We start from the raw sequence: 20817 nt of genomic DNA on the forward strand, positions 1-20817 counted from the left end.
ACTCATCTATTCTGAGAAGTTACCAAACAGCACCAATAACCATCCTTCTAGCTACCCCCCTCCACAGCTAGTCCATCACAACTGACAGGAGAGAGCTGAGAAGATTTTGCATGGTGTACACTGCAGGCCCTGTTGACACCAGACCCAGTCACCAAATCTGAGGCCAATTCTACAAATGCCTTCTACATCAGTAGTTCTCAGACTTTTTCGTAATTCAAAATTACCCTATTCAAAAATGTTCAAACACTTCAAGATTTGTCTAAAATATTCAAAAATAGCCAACGGAAAAATCTTTAATGATACAGATGCTTTCCCGGTTTTAATGGGTTATTAACCAACATCTTCCTACTAGGAAGACGTTGGTTAACCCATTAAGAGCGAGGACGAGGAGGGTGGCTTCAGGTCTAGGAAGTTCCTAGACCTGAAGCCACCCTCCTCGTCCTCTGTACTGCTCTCTACTGTTGTATGGACTGTATGGCACATTGGACATTTTAGCTTGCACATTGCACACATAGTACTTGTGCCAATACATGACTGATTCCAAATCTATCCTCAGTATGTGCGCTAGAAACTTTATCTCTAAACATATCACCAGTCTCACACTGTACAGTACAACAGTGGTCTGTGTGGTAAATATAACGTATATTGAGTACATTTTAGACATTGTCTAAATTGCGGAATTTCCCCCTGCATGGTCAATAAAGTGTAATCTTATCATGTAATTTCATCCATAAAAATCACTGCTGAAATGTACTTTTATATAAAGTATTTTGCCACTGTTTAAGTATTTTCATCTCTGTTATTTGTTTTAATTAACGTTATCTGTAAAATTTAAACCTATTGAATTCACACTTTACAAATTGCCACAAATGGCATATGACAAGCTTTATAAATTCCACAAGTGGATGTTTGGTCAAATAACCACTTAACCAGATAAATATGTTTTATTGTACAGTTCAATAAAGTTAAAAAGCTGTACATCCACATTCCAGGTATAGAGAACACACACATATATACACTCACTCACTCACTCACTCAGACACACATTCAACAACTAGCACCAAGTCATACAATTCTGAAAAGGTACAGAGGTTGATTAATGCAGGGTTTTGATAGTCTCTTAAGTGGTTGTGTTATGGTCAGGTCCTATCCGAGTTTTCAACGTTGTTTTGTGAACTCTGAGTCTGAAGCTCACTGATCTGTCTCCGGAGTTGAATGAGCTCTTCATCCTGTTCCTCCACCCTTCTCTGCAAGCCATGGATAACCTGTAGGAGAAGACATTTTTACAGCATGGCTCTGCAGGAGTCTAGCCATCTAGAGCAGTGGTTCTCAACCTGTGGGTTGGGACCCCCAATGATTTTTGGGGGGTCCCAAGATGATTTGCTTAATGTGCAACCTTGTTTTCTCACTCAACAGTAAACACACTAACATACAGTACAAGTGTATACAGGGTATCTGCACATTTCTAAAGTGACAATTCAAGGACTTTTATATTCCTCTAATACCTCTAAAATGAATAATAATAATGAATAAGACCAAACATTAATCAACACTATACTATAACAAATGGTCAGACATTGGCCAGATGGTCAAATATTAAAGATAATATTATTTTCACAACATTTATCTGTGGAACCGAATCAAACTAAATGTAATGCCTCAAGTCCTGAAATTCCAAGTAGGTACTTGTCAGGGTGGTGGGTCCCCAGTTCAAATATGATTACTGTATTTAGGGGGGTCATGGCCTGAAAAGGTAGAGAATCTAGAAGAGGGTCTCTGTGTGTCTGGAGCTAATATTGCAAACTGCTGGACCGACCGATCAGCATCAAATGTATTGTGTACACTGCCATCAAACCACAGAAGTACCTTGCTGAAAGTTGTTTTCAAATATGGTGTATACTTAATATATAAAATATTTAACTTTAATTCTATAATGAAAGTCAAAGGGGCTCTGATTGAGCTGAAAAGTACTACAGTACGTCCGAGATCCACATAGGAGCCATGCTGTTCCCATATTTCTGAGATCCACATGATTCAATTTTTACATTGTGATTTTCAGTATTACGATCCCAAGAAACTCGCTGAATGCATGCATGCTCACTGAAGGGTGGCCCAATTGATTTTTGTGACCCAATGGCCTTTTCTCTAGTTCGACACTCGGATACCTCCAAATCTAATGGACAAGCAGATTGCCATGAAACTTGATGCACTAAACGAGGATCAACCCTACTGATTTTGGTGACCCCATGGCTTTTCCTCTAGCACTTCTTCGACCAAATTACAGTTTGCTGCTAGAACGGATTTTAGACTATATATGCATTATTACTATTGTTTCGTGTTTACACAAAATCACTACAACTATAACAACATTATGTATGTTACATATCCATTCATAGATACGAGTTTAAGCAATCACATTGACTTAAAGATACTCTAACTAAACCATATTATAGAAAGGCTATCCATACCATGTCTTTACTGCTGAAGAGTTCACTGCATAGGAGTTGGGTGGCATCGGGGCGGACACTGGGGTCTTTGCTCGTGAGCTTTGTGACGTGCTTGGCCAGGACTGGCCATCGTTGGCAGAAGGCATCTGGGATCTTCCCTTCTCTGAGATTCTCGAGGGTCCGTACTCGTTCCATCTCTGTGCCAAATGGCTGGAAAAGCTCAAGGGCTACCACTCCAATGCTGTACATATCTGACTGGAAGAGCAACATGAACAACTGTAAAGCAAAGACTCAATACAGTTTCATATACATTACTGTTAGGAAGACGGTACAGTTGATATTACTGTGTGTACATTGATGTCAATTATGGTGTTATTTCAAAAATATATATGTGTGTCTTCTACTTGATATATTTACTTTGGAATCATAATGGGTGCCCTGTAGTTGTTCAGGAGCAGCATACACAAATGTTCCCACACCTGTAGTGTGTGAAGAGCCTGTAAAATGAGAAATGAACGGTGAAACAAATGTGGGTGGCACCATCTAGTGGTGATTTCAGGAGATACATTTGGATACAACTGTCACAAAAGTCATAGCCTGGTAAACCCTCCCTCCGGAAATCTCATTTCAATTCGATTTCAGAAAGGAGTCTGGTCTGAAACGCCTTTCTCCAATAATCGCTCTGCTCGCCGAGCCGACGAGCCTATCAGCGTCGTCGCTCATTGTTCTGTGATTGACAGCGACAGTTGGCCAATCAGGTGGCGAGTTCGAGTGAGCCCGAATGAACCCGAGTGCAGCCTGAGAGCCGCCGAAAAAAGACGAACGGCAGCCATTGTTGTTTGTGCGAGTGCCTTCACTTCTTACTTTCAGTTTTATAACGCTTTCAAACTTCTTTTTTTGAGGCACGGAATTTACTTATAAGATATCGTTTGGATAGAATTTAGTTGTTTAACTTCATATATGTGGTCAATTAATCATGACAGAGCCTATTTAAAAATATAAATTTAGAGAACCGGCAGGGGCGGGGAGTGACACGCATGTATCCCAATAAGGCAACCTATTTTCGGCATGGCCGTCCCAAAAGTCCCGTTGCGTCACATAGTCTGGAGCTCGTCAAAATGAACTGCTCATTGGCTGAAGGGGAAAACGATCATTGGTTGAAGGGGTTGTCGGTCAACGGTATTACTCCCGCCCAACTCCAGCCCACAGCGGTTATTGCAGAAAGGCGTTTCAGACCAGACTCCTTTCTGAAATCGAATTGAAATGAGATTTCCGGAGGGAGGGTTTACCAGGCTACAAAAGTCATGCATATCATACTAATTATTATCTATCTAGAAATGCAGTTACTGAGCCAATTTTTCAAAGTAGCGTAAGGATAGGATACAACAACTTTTTCGTACCAGTGTTATGGAGGGAAGAAGGCAACGATTCATCTACTATTATATCCCTGCAAGCCAGGCCAAAGTCTCCTATCCTAACATGGCTGTCATGTCCATGAAGGAAAATGTTCCTAGGCTGTGAATGACAAAAACAAAATCCATATAAGTATATGAAATACATTTATTCTACATAACATGGAGCACCTTATTTGCATTTGCTGTAGGCGATGCGTGTGTGAGCTCACAATATTCCATACTCCAAGTATTTAAATACACTAAGACAACAATGCTAAGATTTTAAAAGAAAAAGAATAAAAAAAAAGTTAAAAAGAAAAAGAAAAAAAAGGCATTGTACAGCACTCCAGAAACAGGTTAGTAAACATCTACTAAGTACTAATTACATCTTTCCTCAAAAGCAACGACTCAGTTACTACTGTCTAAATTCAGCGACCTCAGGCAGCCTCTCAAGACCTCTAGTTCAGCTTATCAGTTCCCATAATTCGCCCCAAACGCAGTCAGTAAATTTATCAGCTGTAACAGAAAGAGTGTATGTCACAGTTGAGCATCAAATTGACAAAGTGACCCCAATGATAAAGACGTAAAGTTACGCAAAACACCAAACACCACAAACAGGCTGAGCTGTGAAGTATATTTCTTCATTTCCTCTTCCTCATTTTCCTCCATGTAACTGCCACTCATGTCAGTAAATTATGCTCATGCTCAAAACCAGAACGACCAGCTTTTGACACCACAGCTTAACGTCTTCAACTCTAAACATACAGAGGATCTGCAACGAGTATCATGTTGGACGACAGCAAGGACCAGGACTCTCATATTCAATGTTATGACAATGATTTCTATGTTGCAATTATGGAAGAAGATCTGGGACGCATTGACAACATATCAAAAAAGCATGGGAGCAATCTTATCATAAAAATAAGATGCGGGGGATCCGTTAAAGTAATCCATAAGGTAAGGAAAATGCGTTCTTGTTCTTGTAAATATTGCTATTGAAAAGAGTATTTCACATCTTTGAAGACATTTCATAATAATGTTTCTTATCTGGTGAAGCAGTGAGGTCTAAGAAAACTATTTTACATTTGAAAGAATACACAATAGTATAATACTAATTTGCATCATGAGCCAAACAGTTTTTCTATTCCTGTTAAACACATATTCTGAATATTTGACTACCATCCAACCTGTCTCGTCTTGCCTTGCATTGCCTCAGGGGCCACCTATCCTTCCCCTTCATTTGGCTGCATGCTACAGAAGAGTAAAGAGCATGAAGTGCCTCCTGTCAGCTGGGGCGGATCCTGAGTTGAGGTGGCTACAGTACACACATGAATATATTCCCGGATGTATTAACACGTGCCAGTATTACAAAGGATTTAAAGTAGCTAACTTTTAAATGTGTGGGACAAACAACACCACCACTTACACTGAGACGTAAATATAGCTCCCTTTGGAGCATTTAAAAACACAACCTTCTTTTAATTCTGACTTGTGAAAAGTGTCTCCAGCGACACACATTTCACTGGCTTTATTCCAGCTAAATGGTTGCATGGAGTGCATCTTTCTTCACTGATACTTCCGCATAGGTTTCAACCATCTTATCTCTCTACCATTCACAGGGACAATTACGGCCGCAATGCCCTGCACCTGGCGATTATCAGTTGGCCCTGTATCCAAAACGCCTGGCCCAAGTCATCCTCCAGGTTCCAGGCTGTTGTGAACAGCATGCAGCTGCGGTCTGAGGCCTGCCTCCGCATCCTCTGTGACCATGGGGTTGACATTAATGCGGAGGTCAGTTTCATAAAGTCACTGACTGTGCAGTTCTACATTATGAGCTTTTAGGAGACATCCGTATTCAGAATAGCATGAGCAGGTGGGTTGTCCAGGGAGGGACACATCAACAGAACAGTGTCTACAGTATCAACGCAGCTGTTGATAGATAGACCCTCTTGTCTACTGGATGAAGGGAGAAAACCTCAGTCCCTCCTCTGATTATGAGACAGAGTCTCTGACTATCAGGCACAGCCTTAAAATTGAGTTTTTCTAAGAATTAGCACTATTCCAAATCTGGCGGTCAAGAGATTAAATATAGGCAAACTCTGGCAAAATCTTACAAAACAATTTTATGAGTTTCATCATCAACCTCTGTCAGTACTTTGTCTAATCTTCCTGTCGGATGTGATCTTATTTTAGGTTAAGAGCCAGCGCCACCAGACAGCTCTCCACCTGGCCGTGCACTATGCGGCTCTGCCGGCTATCCACATCCTGGCCAGCTACGGTGCTGAGATCAACGCAGTGGACAGCGCTGGGATGACGGCCCTGCACATGGCCTCTGGGACCCTCTGCAGAGACATTATCACCAGCCTGATCAGGCTCCAAGCAGATGTTCACGCGGTTAGTGTCACGTCCTTCAACCTTTGTTTGTATTACTACAGTATGTTTGGACATGTGAGTTCTGTGCAAAGTGAGTGCTTCAGAATTGTAACTTTGCAGTGTGTATGTAGGTGATAAACACCTCTTACATACAGTAATGCATAGTAGTTACATTTCAGTTATCTCTTAAATTTTTCTCATCTGGATTCAACTGTGACTTGCTCATCTTTGCTGCCCTAAAAACTTGACTGACCAAAGCCCCCTCGGGGTCCATACTAGGCCCCCTCCTTTTACCCTCTACGCCCAAATAGCCGATCTACAAGCCCACAATGCAAGACAATGCTTTGTGAGCTTGTAGATTGGCTACTTCCGCTGAATGATCCCATTTGATCACATGCCCAGAACAGGGAGGCTAGGGTTCATGTGGTTAACTATGTTGTTGAAATTCTGTTTGAAATCCTATTATATACTTTGTATTACATTAACACCATGATTGGTTTTAAAGGTCGTGACATCGTCGGGTAACACCCCACTACACATGGCTGTCACGGCGGCGACCACACGGAGCACCAGGACGCTGGACGCCGACACGAGCTGCATCTCTGAGCTCGTGGAGCAGGGGGCTGTGGTCGACGCGGTGAACCAGGCTGGCAGGACAGCACTGCAGCAGGCCTGCAGCTGGGCCAAGGAGGAGATGGTGGACCTACTGCTGAGGCACGGCGCTGACGTCAACAGACTGACCGCAGCGGGGGAGAGCTGCCTGTATCTGTTCCTGGACCACGCGACAAACGTGAGGAACGGCTCTCTGCTTGCAAAGCTCCTCGGCCTGACGGCCCCGCTCACTTTCTACAACCGAGACCGGCGGCTGCCATACGCCCTGAGGCAGCCGCAGTTCTCAAAGCAAAGGGACCAGCTGCTGAGCATGACTCGGCAGCCCAGGAGCCTCCAGGACACATGCAGGAAACGCATCTATCTAAACCACGGCGGGGTCAAGAGTGAGGAGCTGAGAAGAATCCTGCCCTGGAGGGTTTATGACTTTGTCTTCAGCTGCTGGGAAACTAAGCACATAACTTTTATAACAGAGGATGCTAATACTTTCAATAACTTCTTTGGCAGTCCTCTGTCTACACCTCAATACGCTGTGTCAACATGAAGTTGACTGCGCAGACGATGACATCAATATGGACATAAATATAACCTTGTGTGACCTTTCACAGCCAGATTACATTAAATTCACCCAACATGCAGAAGCACGTTACCTTCAAGTCTCTATGCATGATCCCCCTGGAATGAATGTATTCCACCCCTTCCAGTATTTTCCTCAGAAGGCCGAGAGTGTGCTCTTTGTCCACACCCCCATAGGGACCTGAAAATACAGATTAATCCCACAATTAAACAATATTACACTGCAGGATGTTCTTCATACTGTTGTTATTGCCATCACAGTTAGGAATTTGTTCCATTATCATCACAGCATCACGATTATACAATGGTTACCAACAAAAAAGCTAACAGTCTTTTTTTTTTAAACGTTATTCAGTTTTATAATTGTAATTTTCAATCAATCAATAAATCAATCAATGACGAAAAATAGCACTTTTGTGAAGTACTAGTCCTTACACACCGAAGACATACTCATTGTTGATAAAACTTTATATATTTATCCACATCCATCCATATACTTATTGTTGATAGACTGTACATATCCATTGGCAACACATGTAGGCCTATAGTGATAGATGTACATATATATTAATATTCAATGACATATTCACTGTACATTTATATCTATTTATAGACTAAGACAGCAAAAAAAAGAAAGAAAGAGACCTCATTCAGAGGCTTGATGCAGATATCTAGTACCGGAATGTAAGCTCATTATTTCATTGTATCTGATCTTTATTCTTATTTACTTTCTTATCTATTTTGGTTTAGTGCTTGACTCTTCTCTTATCTGTACCTCTCCTGTGTTTCACTCTTACTGCTACTGCAACATCTGAATTTCTGTTCCGGGATCAATCTATTATTATCTTATCCTTAGATGTGTGTTGACATTTCTGCTTGGCAGAGTGATATTTACAGTGATGAGTGAGCATGGCTGAGGTGTGCTTTGTAATGTGAGTACGACTAGAGAGTGTACTTAGACCAATAAAAATACTTTTTCAGAACTACCCGTTGTAAGTAGTAGTTCACAATAAACCCACACTTGAATTGATCGGATGCTTTACGGGTGCACTTCAGGTCTTTATCTGACATGTTTTTATTTATAATAAGTAAAGAAAATATTTTGCTGACTCTGCTCTGCTCACATTTGCGAGTGTGTGGTTTTGGTGTGCATGCATTTGCTATTGAGTTGCAGCAGAATAATTACATCTAGAGGCGAGTTCGTCTGTGGACCTGGCGTTCCTCTCTAAGATCCAGTCTTTCAGTGAGTGCTCACACAGCTGCATCTGGATGTAGAGCATCAGATGGAATTGGACCTGCACACATGACACAAGTTTGTTAATCAATAATGTGGATGGACAATTTAGCACCTGCACACATGAAACAACATCAACCAATAACATGCATGGACATTTAAAGCTGCACTCTGAAACTTTCATGTCCAACCCGAGATTCAAACCCAGGTCCCCCACGCCAAGAGCTGAACTTCTTACCACTGAGGTAATAAAGCACACCTTCTTATGCAGTACCACTTGTCAACAAGTGCTGGTCGACACTGGTCACCACTTGTAAACCAGAACTAGTTTCAGACCCTACCACAGGATCTAAATGTCTCAATAGAAGGTAACAATTCAAATGCCTACACTAAACACTACACTAAAAGTTACATAGTGTAGCTTTAAGTACCTGCAGTGCTCACATAACACACCATCAACCAATAACATGGATTTTATTGCAGACAGTGTTAGGAAAGCACCCTAGTTACTGTACTTAAGTATCTGTTTTGATTAATTTGGAGAGCATTTTAGCTATAATATTTTCAACATGATGGTGGTAATTTTATTAAATACATTCTTCAAAATACAATGAAATAAAACATTAAAACAAAAAGTGACAAGGCCCAAGTTCAATGGAACAACCTCAGATCAACATCGGTGTATGTCTCATGTGTCTCAAACACAGTAAACTACGAGTCTGGGTGGTCACTTTGATTACATTTACTCTGTGAGTTAAATTACCACTGAGTATTTGTGAAGTGGATTTGCCTACCTCATTGAAAGAACTTCTAGCTGCATGTTTATCCAGCCATTGCTGACACTCCATGCCAAAGCAGGAGTTGTTGTTCAGCTCAGCTCTCATCTTGCTGGAGTCCTCCTCCGACGGGTCCGAGTCATCCCAGACCACTGCGGGACAGGCAGAAGGCGACACTGGTCCATGCTGCTGCTCACCCAGGAATGCACAGGGGACGTAGTGCTCTGGGATGCGACACATCGTTTTGGGATACAGCACCTGGCCCTGATCCGGGCTTGAAACTAAGGCTTTAACCGAGACTGTTTCTGTTGGAGTTCCATTGGCGGCTATAGCAGCATCCAGCTCGGAGTGACTGGCGTTTTGGAAGACTATCGATGAACCACCACTGTCATCATGGCTTTCATCAGTGCTATGAAGGTAAGATGAACATCAAGTTACACAAACTTTATTTAGACTACCTTTAAACTTAAAGAATCTTTATTTTCTTTACTTTGTTCCATTTATTAATTTTTCTCCCAGTTTAGTCATGCCAATTCCCAAAGTGTATAGTCCCTGTCACTGGCTCACTGCTGACCCCTACTGGATACAGGGCGGCCATAGCTGAGTGATTAGAAATGCCGCCTGCCTGGGAATCAGAGGGTCCCCACTTCAAGTCCCGGACCAGACCTACAGTACATGTAAAAGTGACCTAAATGTCCCTCTGTAGCGACTACTGCTCCTGATACTTAAGATGGGTTAGATGCAGATACCACATTTCACTGTATATGCAAATAAACAGTGACAAATACCGCAAAGGAGTTCGGGCCAAATTATTATTATGATCATTATTACTGGTTGGTCTTAGGGAGGGTGCAGCCAACTACACTTTGTATTTTGTGCTAGTCTTTGTTTATTTATTTGACTTTGCATTTCTGTTCTCCAAGCATTTGAATTATTATTATTATTATTATTATTATTATTATTATTATTGTCATCTTACCCTTCTTGCGTTGCAGGCGATTCCAGTGATGGCAGGACAGGCTGAGAGGCTGGAACAGAAACAGTTCACAAATTAAAGTTTGCCTAATGTAGTGCAGCATATCATCACACTACAAGAAATGTACAAACTGAAGCAGGATGCAACTCACATAACGCAGGCTGAACATGCTCCATCCAGGCAGTGTGATAGCCTACCACATTCACGTGCTGTAAACTGGACAATACCTTAACCTCCCTGAGGACCTGCAGTTAAGATAGATAGAGACATATATTCACTGTAGACGTTTGCATTTTAAGCATTACCTGACACACTCACGACCACAGTAATTTAGCAAGTATCCCACCTTCATGCAGTCCTCCCTGGAAACACTCTTAATGAGAATTTTCTTCACAGCATAATTCTGTCCATCCAACTTATTTGTAACCTAGAAAGATAAACAGACAGTAGTAATAAAGAAAATGAGTTTCAGTGTTGGATACAGAATGAAGGAGTTTCAGTTGGTGCACACAAATCCTGTCCTTGTGCCAAGAGCAATAAATAACCTTTTTTGAATTAATAATAAAATATTATATGTACGGTAGTATAACATGTATGTCAATACAATATAACTAGCACAACTGCTGTGGTTGTATTTGGTCTCCCTGCTCTTATATTGAGAACCTCCTGTGATCGGGTAGGACCACTGTTGGTCCCATTTACAATACTTTTCTTGTCCAAGGCTGCAACTGTATCTTATCTGCTGCATTGCCTTTGGCGACTGAATTTCCCCGGTGGGGTCAATAAAGGTCTTATCTTATCTTGGTGGACAAGCGGTATTGCCTGTAAGTCCAAATTCAATTTCTCCCATGAGTAAGCAGGCGTGATCTAATTAGCTCAGTGGCAGAAACTTCAGCACTTGCACAGGGGACCAGGGTTCGAATCTCAGGTTGGACATGAAAGTTACGGATTGCAACTTTAAAGGAACGGCACGGAGTGGATGAACTACCTTAAAAACCTTGCCATAGGATCCTTTCCCAAGTCTACATATCTCTTCAAACTCGCTGAGATATCGTGATGTCTGTGCTTGGAATAGTCCCTCTTTTTGTCTGTGGGAAATAGAAAAGAATATCTCATAGACATATTCCTTACAACCACTGCGAGATCAATCAGTAATTGAGCAAAGAAACAAACAAATAGTGGTACTTACCTTACAGTAAGCTCCTGAGTGTCTGTGCCAAGAAGCTGTGGGTCCTATGAGACAATGAGAGTAAGATGAGCATTGTGTCTATACTACAGAAGTAAGTTCTGACAGCATAATATGATCAACAGGGAAAGCAGGGAAATAAGTGTGTTGGGATGGACATTAGCGGTTATTGGACAGCAACATTTTTACTGTTGTGTTGACTATTCTAGACGCATCAATGAAACATCTGTGATGATGGGAGGCGGTCACTTGATAACTCTCACTATCTCACCCAACCCCCCTCTTTCCTCTATCACCCATGCCAATACAGTAAACCCTCAACCAAAAGAAGACAAATACAGTACATACTTGTTCAAGGTATTAAGTCAACTCTAAATAACTGTCATACCAGAGATGGTATTGCAACAGATACAAGAAGTAGGAGAAAACTTGAATGAGAAGTTAAAACTGCTTGCAGCCATCCTACTACTGTTACTACTCCAGAAGAGCCTTTTTTTTATCATTTTCGTGCAAACAATAATACTAGTAAATGTCAATATAACTTCCTGAATATCGCAAAATAATTGTTACCATAGCTTGAAGCAGAAAATGTTTTGCTCATGAGGATATTTGGTAATAAATAGCAGTATATTACATGTTAAGACAAGTTATACAATTCAGCCCAGCTGATGGAAATGTATCAGACTCATAAGCTTTAATTATTTGAAAGGTTAGCATAAAACTGGTATGATGGTAGGATGTCTTTGTCAATGTCTACATACGTTGTGGCTCCAGTTACCTGTGTTAATAGTGAGGAGCTGGCTGCATGCAGCAGCTCAGTAAAGGCCCTGTTGTGTTGGAGTCTGATGGTGCTGAACTCATCGCTGATGGCCAGAGGGGAGAGGAGGTTCATGGCAGCTAAACGTTGGCCAATGGCTATTCAAGAGAGAGGAGAGGGGTGAGGGCACAAAACAACATTAATGCTTATTACATTAAAAAAATGGATGGAACTGTCTGCTACTAGAAAACAAAAGACTGTTCTTATGTGATACATGCATTTCAGAGCACACATTTAAATCCTTTCATAGACTTATATATAAAAAAGCATTATGGTAAAATGGAAATGGCAATCAATAGTGATTGTTGTGTATTTATATGATAGAACATAGAAAATATAAAATAAGGGCAACATTAAAATACATACTTTGAAGGATGAGTGATACAAAGCATCAAAAACAACTCATCTTAAGAAAATCAACAACATATAAGAATAAGGAGGATCATCTCTGTCTATGGGGGGTACCTTTGAACAGCATGTGTGAGCGCGTGGGGTCGCGCTCATAGACAACACACAGGTGCTCTAGCAGAGAACCCAGGAGAAGCTGGTTGGGAATCGCCGAAGCAAATTCTTGAATGGAAGGGTACTGCCTCCCAGTCATCAGAACCTCACGGCTGTCATCAGTGTCAGTAGCTGAAAGCACAAATAGGAGAATATCCGGAAAAGGGAAACATCATTTTGGTGAAGTCAAAGATAATTATAGATTGTGCTGTGTTTTCAGCTTTTGTTTCCTCCTTTTTTAAATAGAATTCTGATCATGACATTTTAATTTACAGCACCCAAAACTCTAGCAATAACATACACAACAATAACACAATAACAATCAACAAAGTGTTTTAAGTTATGATTATGAATATTATATAATCTATGAAACACAGCTAACTTACCTTTAACAATAGCTCTTACTATCAATTCAACAATGTGTTTTTCACACAGGTCCATTTGTTTCTTTATGCAATATAAAAGAACCCAGAGCAATATCCAATACAATCCTCCAATTCACCTCCACAGCGGTGAATGTTAGGAGAGCATCTTGTTTATGCATATGGGGGAGTGCTCAGTGGTAATGCTTATCTGCCAAGGCCAGTGCACACACAGGCCCTCTCCACCTACCCTTCACTGAAACCAAATGACGAGACGGGGCAGTGTGCCAGAAACGGGGAAAAGGGGGCTGTTCCGACTTCTAGTTTAGCTCCTCAAGCCTCTAACATTACTGTCCTCTCTCTCATATTTCATCATTATTGCAAATGTAAAACACAAGGACTTAGATAGCAGTTTATCGTGAGCAGACATTCCATTTTTCTTCACTTGATTATTTTTGGGTCCAGCACTGTGTCTAAAGAACTGTGTGGATGTGCATGCCCAACCTTTTTTTTCTTAAATGTACACAAGCATGTATTCATCCATTGACAGTAGAAGAAATTACGTAAAGCTAAAACCTTTCTGATCAGGGACACTGTGACCGAGGTTAACCAGGATGTGAGCATTTTAGCTAGAACAAAATACAGGGCTTTGTGTTTATTTATTTTTGTAGTTATTCATTCTTTAGACTAACTAGAGTGTAGCTTTAGTGTGTTATTGCTCTTTTCAAGCTTTGAGAGAGTTTGACAAATATTGGACTTAATTCTATTCTCCTTTGATAACTTATCTAAATCTTGATAGACCTCATCTACTATTAATAGACATTTTCAGTATATTTGTCGTTGTCGTCATATGTGTCACTGACAGGAAGTGTATTTCCTGCAGCTACTGATATTCACAAACACTGCAACAGGAATTAAAGGTATAGTATATATAGTACAGAAACACATGGCCCTCTCCTGTTTTCACTGTTGTTTTGGTACTAGAGGGAGTGTTTCTGCAGGTAAACACCACCACGCTACTCCAGGTGTACATACTACTATGCCTTTATGTGTTGTCAAGTGTTACAAGGCTACATTTCTTGAAAACAATTACATTTGGGTTTGCTAATTCCATGCACCACCAGTTTTTCCAGATCTACATGCTTACATGGCCTTGCAGCAATGGTTTGTGAGCTTAAGTTGTAGATCTGCTATTTTGGAGTGTATTTGTGCAGTGGTGTAAAGTAACTAAGTACATTTACTCAAGTACTGTACTTAAGTACAATTTTGAGGCATTTTTTACTTTACTGGAGTATTTCCAATTTTGAGTACTTTAACTTCTACTCCACTACATCTCAGAAGCAAATATTGTACTTTTACTCCACATAATAACTTTTTATTTTGATACAAATACTTTTGTACTTTTACTCAAGTACATTTTGAATTCCAGACTTTTACTTGTATTTCTACATTGCAGTATTGGTACTTTTTCTTAAGCAAAACATGTGAGTACTTTTTCCACCACTGAGTCTATTTGTGTCAATGTGATTATAGATTGTGAGTGACAGGTGTCAGTGGGGCCCCCCACTGACTCCACCCACCGGCGTCAAAGGTGAAATCTGGTCAATCAAAAAACAGCAACAAGCTACTGTAACTGTACTATTACTCATCATACTGTACTTACTATCAAACTGAACCTCCCCCTCCTCCTCTTCGCTTGTCAGATTGAACACACTGGCCTCGTGTCTTCTGGTGGTTGTAAAGTTGCGGTGAATCAAGAGGTTGCTGTTATTACTTCCACTACTAGAACATTCCTCCAACCTGAACCCTTCAGCTGTTGATGTTGTGGAGCGGTACATGGCGACGTTGTGTGGTTACTGGTTACTTACGCCGGGGTGAAGGAGTTATGTTTTAAGCAAACGAACGACGCCAAGAGCTACGTACATATCTGAGTCCAGACTCGACACTTTATCCAGGAGTGGTCATGCCTCATGCGTTTCTATATTTCGATTTTCAGTGATATAAATAACAGGAAAAGTGAACAGCTTGCCCATACAAGTACAGCGAGTCAAGTGTCGGCGGACGCCATGATCCAACGGGACTCCCTCTTTCTTTTGGAGTCTCGACCAGCTAGGCGTGGTTACGTCCTGAAGGGTGCACTCCTGCGTCCTGTACAACCACGCCTACCTGGTCGAAACACCAAAGAAAGGCACACACACACCATGTAGAGGCACTCCGCATTGGCCAGTGTAGGTCAGGGGGAAAGATGATGAAATCATTGAAATGTCTTAACGTTTTGAGGATTTAACTTTTTTTCTCTTAATAGCATTAAAACAGCTATCTAGCGTCTTTCAATAAACTGTATTTTGTATTCATAGTTTCTGAAGTTATGCCTATTGTTCTTTAAACACAGTTGAACCATAGATAAATTCAATTAAATCTTCCCATAATTGTAAACCATTTTTTAAATATATATAAATAGCATTACACCTGGGATTTTTATTTATCTATATTTTATATTCGTTTAGTATATTCCGTTATAATATTTGCATTGTGCTAAAAAACAAGGCGACTGCACATATTCCGTGCAAAATGTATCCTCCTGAAGGTGTTCCTGTTAGCGCGCGCTGAACCCAATGTTGCCAAGTCCGCTTATTATAAGCGACTTTGGGCTTCTTTTTCTGTAAAGTTTCTAGTAAATATTGTGTTGTTAGAATGTTTCAAAAACGGTAAAAAAAATATTCCACATTTTATTTCAAGAAAAAATACAAATACGCATGAAAATACACATGAGAAAATACACATGAGCGCAAGTGCTCATGTGGCCGCTTCTTTTGGGCTGGCAACACTGGTTGAACTGCCTGTGTTTAAGCTCCGTTCCGTCAGCAGAAATTGGACTTCCGGTTTTCGACCTAGCAGAAATAAGGGTTCCGGTTCCCTTCAAAATAAGATCGTGAATTTTTTATGTTTTTTAAAAGACACAAATCTAATTTAAAAATACATTTATGATGTATGCCTTTTAAATGGCTCATGCTAAAACACTTCTAAGTGGCAAGTTTAAAAAAAAAGACACAATTGTATTTAAAAAATACATTTATGATGTACAGTATGTCTTTTTAAATGGTTTTTCCAGTTTGAAATTGGCTATTGACCCCCATTAAATGTGCACTTAGCACTGTTTTGCACTTTAACTGGATATTGATTTGTGTGTGTTATATATATATGTATTGTTTTTGTATTGTTTGTCCATTGTTGTAATAATGCTGACTCTAGGCCAGGTCACTCTTGGAAAATGATGATGATATAATATTGTTTATTGCAGAAGCAAATAAACAATGATAAAAGAGACCACAAAATATGCTACAAATAATAATAGTAGATAGTGCAGGTGAGATAAAAAAAGAAGAAGAATTTGGGGTTTATAAAGTTGATCTCACCTATTTAAAAACTAAAATACAATACAAATACAAATGTAATCAGAAAAAAATCATTAAAAATGTATATTATTTAACAACATATATACAACATGGAAACACCGCATAAAAAAGATAGAGTGTGTGTGTGTGTGTGTGTGTGTGTGTGTGTGTACTTCTCCATAACTGAGCGCCCATAAACTTGATAGAAAATGGATACAGACCAGTAAAGAATGCTGGTGAACATTTGAGAGATAATTTGTAAAAAAAGGAAAGTGGCAGGCCGCCCAGTGCGGCCTGAGGTAAGAAAAGTGCCATTTTCAGACAATACTGGACACTGGACAGGAGACGGCTGTTGGCGCTAGCACTTTTGACATACGCACACGTTCAGGGAGACCCCCTCTACAACGCCACACTCGGCGCTAAGCGGAAGAGGTGTATTTGGAAAAGTGGCGGGCCGTCCAGTGAGGTCAGGGGTCAGAAAAGGTCAATTTTCAGTGCATATAGACTTCACAAATTGGGCGCTGGACACGAGATAGCTATTTGCGGGGGCATGTGTGACATACGCACGCGTTCAGGGAGACCCCCTCTACAACGCCACACTCTCCGCTAAGCGGGAGAGGTGTAAAAAAAAGTGTGGCGGGCCGTCCAGTGAGGTCAGAGGTCAGAAAAGTGCCGTTTTCAGTGCGTTGCCTATACCAATTGGACACTGGACCGGAGACGGACACGTGTGCCAACACTTGTGACATACTCACGCGTTCGGGGAGACCCCCTCTACAACGCCACACTCTCCGCTAAGCGGCACAGGTGTAAAAAAAAGTGTGGCGGACCGTCCAGTGAGGTCAGAGGTCAGAAAAGTGCCGTTTTCAATGCGTAGCCTATACCAATTGGACACTGGACCGGAGACGGACACGTGTGCCAACACTTGTGACATACTCACGCGTTCGGGGAGACCCCCTCTACAACGCCACACTCTCCGCTAAGCGGCACAGGTGTAAAAAAAAGTGTGGCGGACCGTCCAGTGAGGTCAGAGGTCAGAAAAGTGCCGTTTACAGTACATAGCCTATACAAATTGGACACTGGACCGGAGACGGACATGTGTGCCAACACTTGTGACATACTCACGCGTTCGGGGAGACCCCCTCTACAACGCCACACTCTCCGCTAAGCGGCACAGGTGTAAAAAAAAGTGTGGCGGACCGTCCAGTGAGGTCAGAGGTCAGAAAAGTGCCGTTTTCAGTGCGTAGCCTATACCAATTGGACACTGGACCGGAGACGGACACGTGTGCCAACACTTGTGACATACTCACGCGTTCGGGGAGACCCCCTCTACAACGCCACACTCTCCGCTAAGCGGCACAGGTGTAAAAAAAAGTGTGGCGGACCGTCCAGTGAGGTCAGAGGTCAGAAAGGTGCCGTTTACAGTACATAGCCTATACAAATTGGACACTGGACCGGAGACGGACATGTGTGCCAACACTTGTGACATACTCACACGTTCGGGGAGACCCCCTCTACAACGCCACACTATCCGCTAAGCGGCACAGGTGTAAAAAAAAGTGTGGCGGACCGTCCAGTGAGGTCAGAGGTCAGAAAAGTGCCGTTTACAGTACATAGCCTATACAAATTGGACACTGGACCGGAGACGGACATGTGTGCCAACACTTGTGACATACTCACGCGTTCGGGGAGACCCCCTCTACAACGCCACACTCTCCGCTAAGCGGCACAGGTGTAAAAAAAAGTGTGGCGGACCGTCCAGTGAGGTCAGAGGTCAGAAAGGTGCCGTTTACAGTACATAGCCTATACAAATTGGACACTGGACCGGAGACGGACATGTGTGCCAACACTTGTGACATACTCACGCGTTCGGGGAGACCCCCTCTACAACGCCACACTCTCCGCTAAGCGGCACAGGTGTAAAAAAAAGTGTGGCGGACCGTCCAGTGAGGTCAGAGGTCAGAAAAGTGCCGTTTTCAGTGCGTAGCCTATACCAATTGGACACTGGACCGGAGACGGACACGTGTGCCAACACTTGTGACATACTCACGCGTTCGGGGAGACCCCCTCTACAACGCCACACTATCCGCTAAGCGGCACAGGTGTAAAAAAAAGTGTGGCGGACCGTCCAGTGAGGTCAGAGGTCAGAAAAGTGCCGTTTACAGTACATAGCCTATACAAATTGGACACTGGACCGGAGACGGACATGTGTGCCAACACTTGTGACATACTCACGCGTTCGGGGAGACCCCCTCTACAACGCCACACTCTTTTTTACACCTGTGCCGCTTAGCGGATAGTGTGGCGTTGTAGAGGGGGTCTCCCCGAACGCGTGAGTATGTCACAAGTGTTGGCACACATGTCCGTCTCCGGTCCAGTGTCCAATTTGTATAGACGAATCCACAGACGCGCTGCCTGGAGCTGCCTGTAGGCGGCCATTGCTGCGGTCTTACGTCCGCGTAGCGTTCAGACCGCAGCAATGGCGGCGCGCAGGGCAGCGCGCCGTGGATTCGTGTATAGGCTATGTACTGTAAACGGCACCTTTCTGACCTCTGACCTCACTGGACGGTCCGCCACACTTTTTTTTACACCTGTGCCGCTTAGCGGAGAGTGTGGCGTTGTAGAGGGGGTCTCCCCGAACGCGTGAGTATGTCACAAGTGTTGGCACACGTGTCCGTCTCCGGTCCAGTGTCCAATTGGTATAGGCTACGCACTGAAAACGGCACTTTTCTGACCTCTGACCTCACTGGACGGTCCGCCACACTTTTTTTTACACCTGTGCCGCTTAGCGGAGAGTGTGGCGTTGTAGAGGGGGTCTCCCCGAACGCGTGAGTATGTCACAAGTGTTGGCACACGTGTCCGTCTGCGGTCCAGTGTCCAATTGGTATAGGCTACGCACTGAAAACGGCACTTTTCTGACCTCTGACCTCACTGGACGGTCCGCCACACTTTTTTTTACACCTGTGCCGCTTAGCGGAGAGTGTGGCGTTGTAGAGGGGGTCTCCCCGAACGCGTGAGTATGTCACAAGTGTTGGCACACATGTCCGTCTCCGGTCCAGTGTCCAATTTGTATAGGCTATGTACTGTAAACGGCACTTTTCTGACCTCTGACCTCACTGGACGGTCCGCCACACTTTTTTTTACACCTGTGCCGCTTAGCGGAGAGTGTGGCGTTGTAGAGGGGGTCTCCCCGAACGCGTGAGTATGTCACAAGTGTTGGCACACATGTCCGTCTCCGGTCCAGTGTCCAATTTGTATAGGCTATGTACTGTAAACGGCACCTTTCTGACCTCTGACCTCACTGGACGGTCCGCCACACTTTTTTTTACACCTGTGCCGCTTAGCGGAGAGTGTGGCGTTGTAGAGGGGGTCTCCCCGAACGCGTGAGTATGTCACAAGTGTTGGCACACATGTCCGTCTCCGGTCCAGTGTCCAATTTGTATAGGCTATGTACTGTAAACGGCACTTTTCTGACCTCTGACCTCACTGGACGGTCCGCCACACTTTTTTTTACACCTGTGCCGCTTAGCGGATAGTGTGGCGTTGTAGAGGGGGTCTCCCCGAACGTGTGAGTATGTCACAAGTGTTGGCACACATGTCCGTCTCCGGTCCAGTGTCCAATTTGTATAGGCTATGTACTGTAAACGGCACCTTTCTGACCTCTGACCTCACTGGACGGTCCGCCACACTTTTTTTTACACCTGTGCCGCTTAGCGGAGAGTGTGGCGTTGTAGAGGGGGTCTCCCCGAACGCGTGAGTATGTCACAAGTGTTGGCACACGTGTCCGTCTGCGGTCCAGTGTCCAATTGGTATAGGCTACGCACTGAAAACGGCACTTTTCTGACCTCTGACCTCACTGGACGGTCCGCCACACTTTTTTTTACACCTGTGCCGCTTAGCGGAGAGTGTGGCGTTGTAGAGGGGGTCTCCCCGAACGCGTGAGTATGTCACAAGTGTTGGCACACATGTCCGTCTCCGGTCCAGTGTCCAATTTGTATAGGCTATGTACTGTAAACGGCACTTTTCTGACCTCTGACCTCACTGGACGGTCCGCCACACTTTTTTTTACACCTGTGCCGCTTAGCGGAGAGTTTGGCGTTGTAGAGGGGGTCTCCCCGAACGCGTGAGTATGTCACAAGTGTTGGCACACGTGTCCGTCTCCGGTCCAGTGTCC

The 20817-nt window shown here is 42.9% G+C and overlaps 2 protein-coding genes across 3 annotated transcripts; one reads left to right on the forward strand and one right to left on the reverse strand.

Annotated features, from left to right (window-relative positions):
* Nucleotides 1-931: 931 nt before the first annotated feature.
* Nucleotides 932-15316, reverse strand: eif2ak1 (eukaryotic translation initiation factor 2-alpha kinase 1). Of its 2 annotated transcripts, none has more exons than XM_084079503.1 (15): nucleotides 14915-15316; nucleotides 12854-13021; nucleotides 12350-12486; nucleotides 11575-11618; nucleotides 11374-11473; nucleotides 10732-10812; nucleotides 10537-10630; nucleotides 10389-10437; nucleotides 9428-9818; nucleotides 8586-8694; nucleotides 7474-7580; nucleotides 3848-3962; nucleotides 2865-2944; nucleotides 2469-2702; nucleotides 932-1265 (listed from the first exon to the last, which is right to left on the reverse strand). In XM_084079503.1, the coding sequence occupies exons 1-15, from the start codon at nucleotides 15087-15089 to the stop codon at nucleotides 1140-1142; spliced, it is 2010 nt and encodes a 669-aa protein (XP_083935629.1). In that variant the 5' UTR covers nucleotides 15090-15316; the 3' UTR covers nucleotides 932-1139. The 2 variants fall into 2 exon arrangements, with proteins under 2 accessions (XP_083935629.1, XP_083935630.1); XM_084079504.1 differs by lacking the exon at nucleotides 14915-15316 and adding an exon at nucleotides 13276-13402.
* On the forward strand, nucleotides 3974-8173 carry LOC311061031 (ankyrin repeat domain-containing protein 61-like). Its single transcript, XM_084079505.1, has 5 exons — nucleotides 3974-4798; nucleotides 5058-5152; nucleotides 5461-5632; nucleotides 6035-6235; nucleotides 6720-8173. The coding sequence occupies exons 1-5, from the start codon at nucleotides 4628-4630 to the stop codon at nucleotides 7365-7367; spliced, it is 1287 nt and encodes a 428-aa protein (XP_083935631.1). The 5' UTR covers nucleotides 3974-4627; the 3' UTR covers nucleotides 7368-8173.
* Nucleotides 15317-20817: the final 5501 nt, after the last annotated feature.

The sequence above is a fragment of the Gymnoscopelus microlampas genome (assembly GCF_963454915.1).
Source record: "Gymnoscopelus microlampas genome assembly, chromosome: 14".
In the NCBI taxonomy this organism is placed as follows: Eukaryota; Metazoa; Chordata; class Actinopteri; order Myctophiformes; family Myctophidae; genus Gymnoscopelus; species Gymnoscopelus microlampas.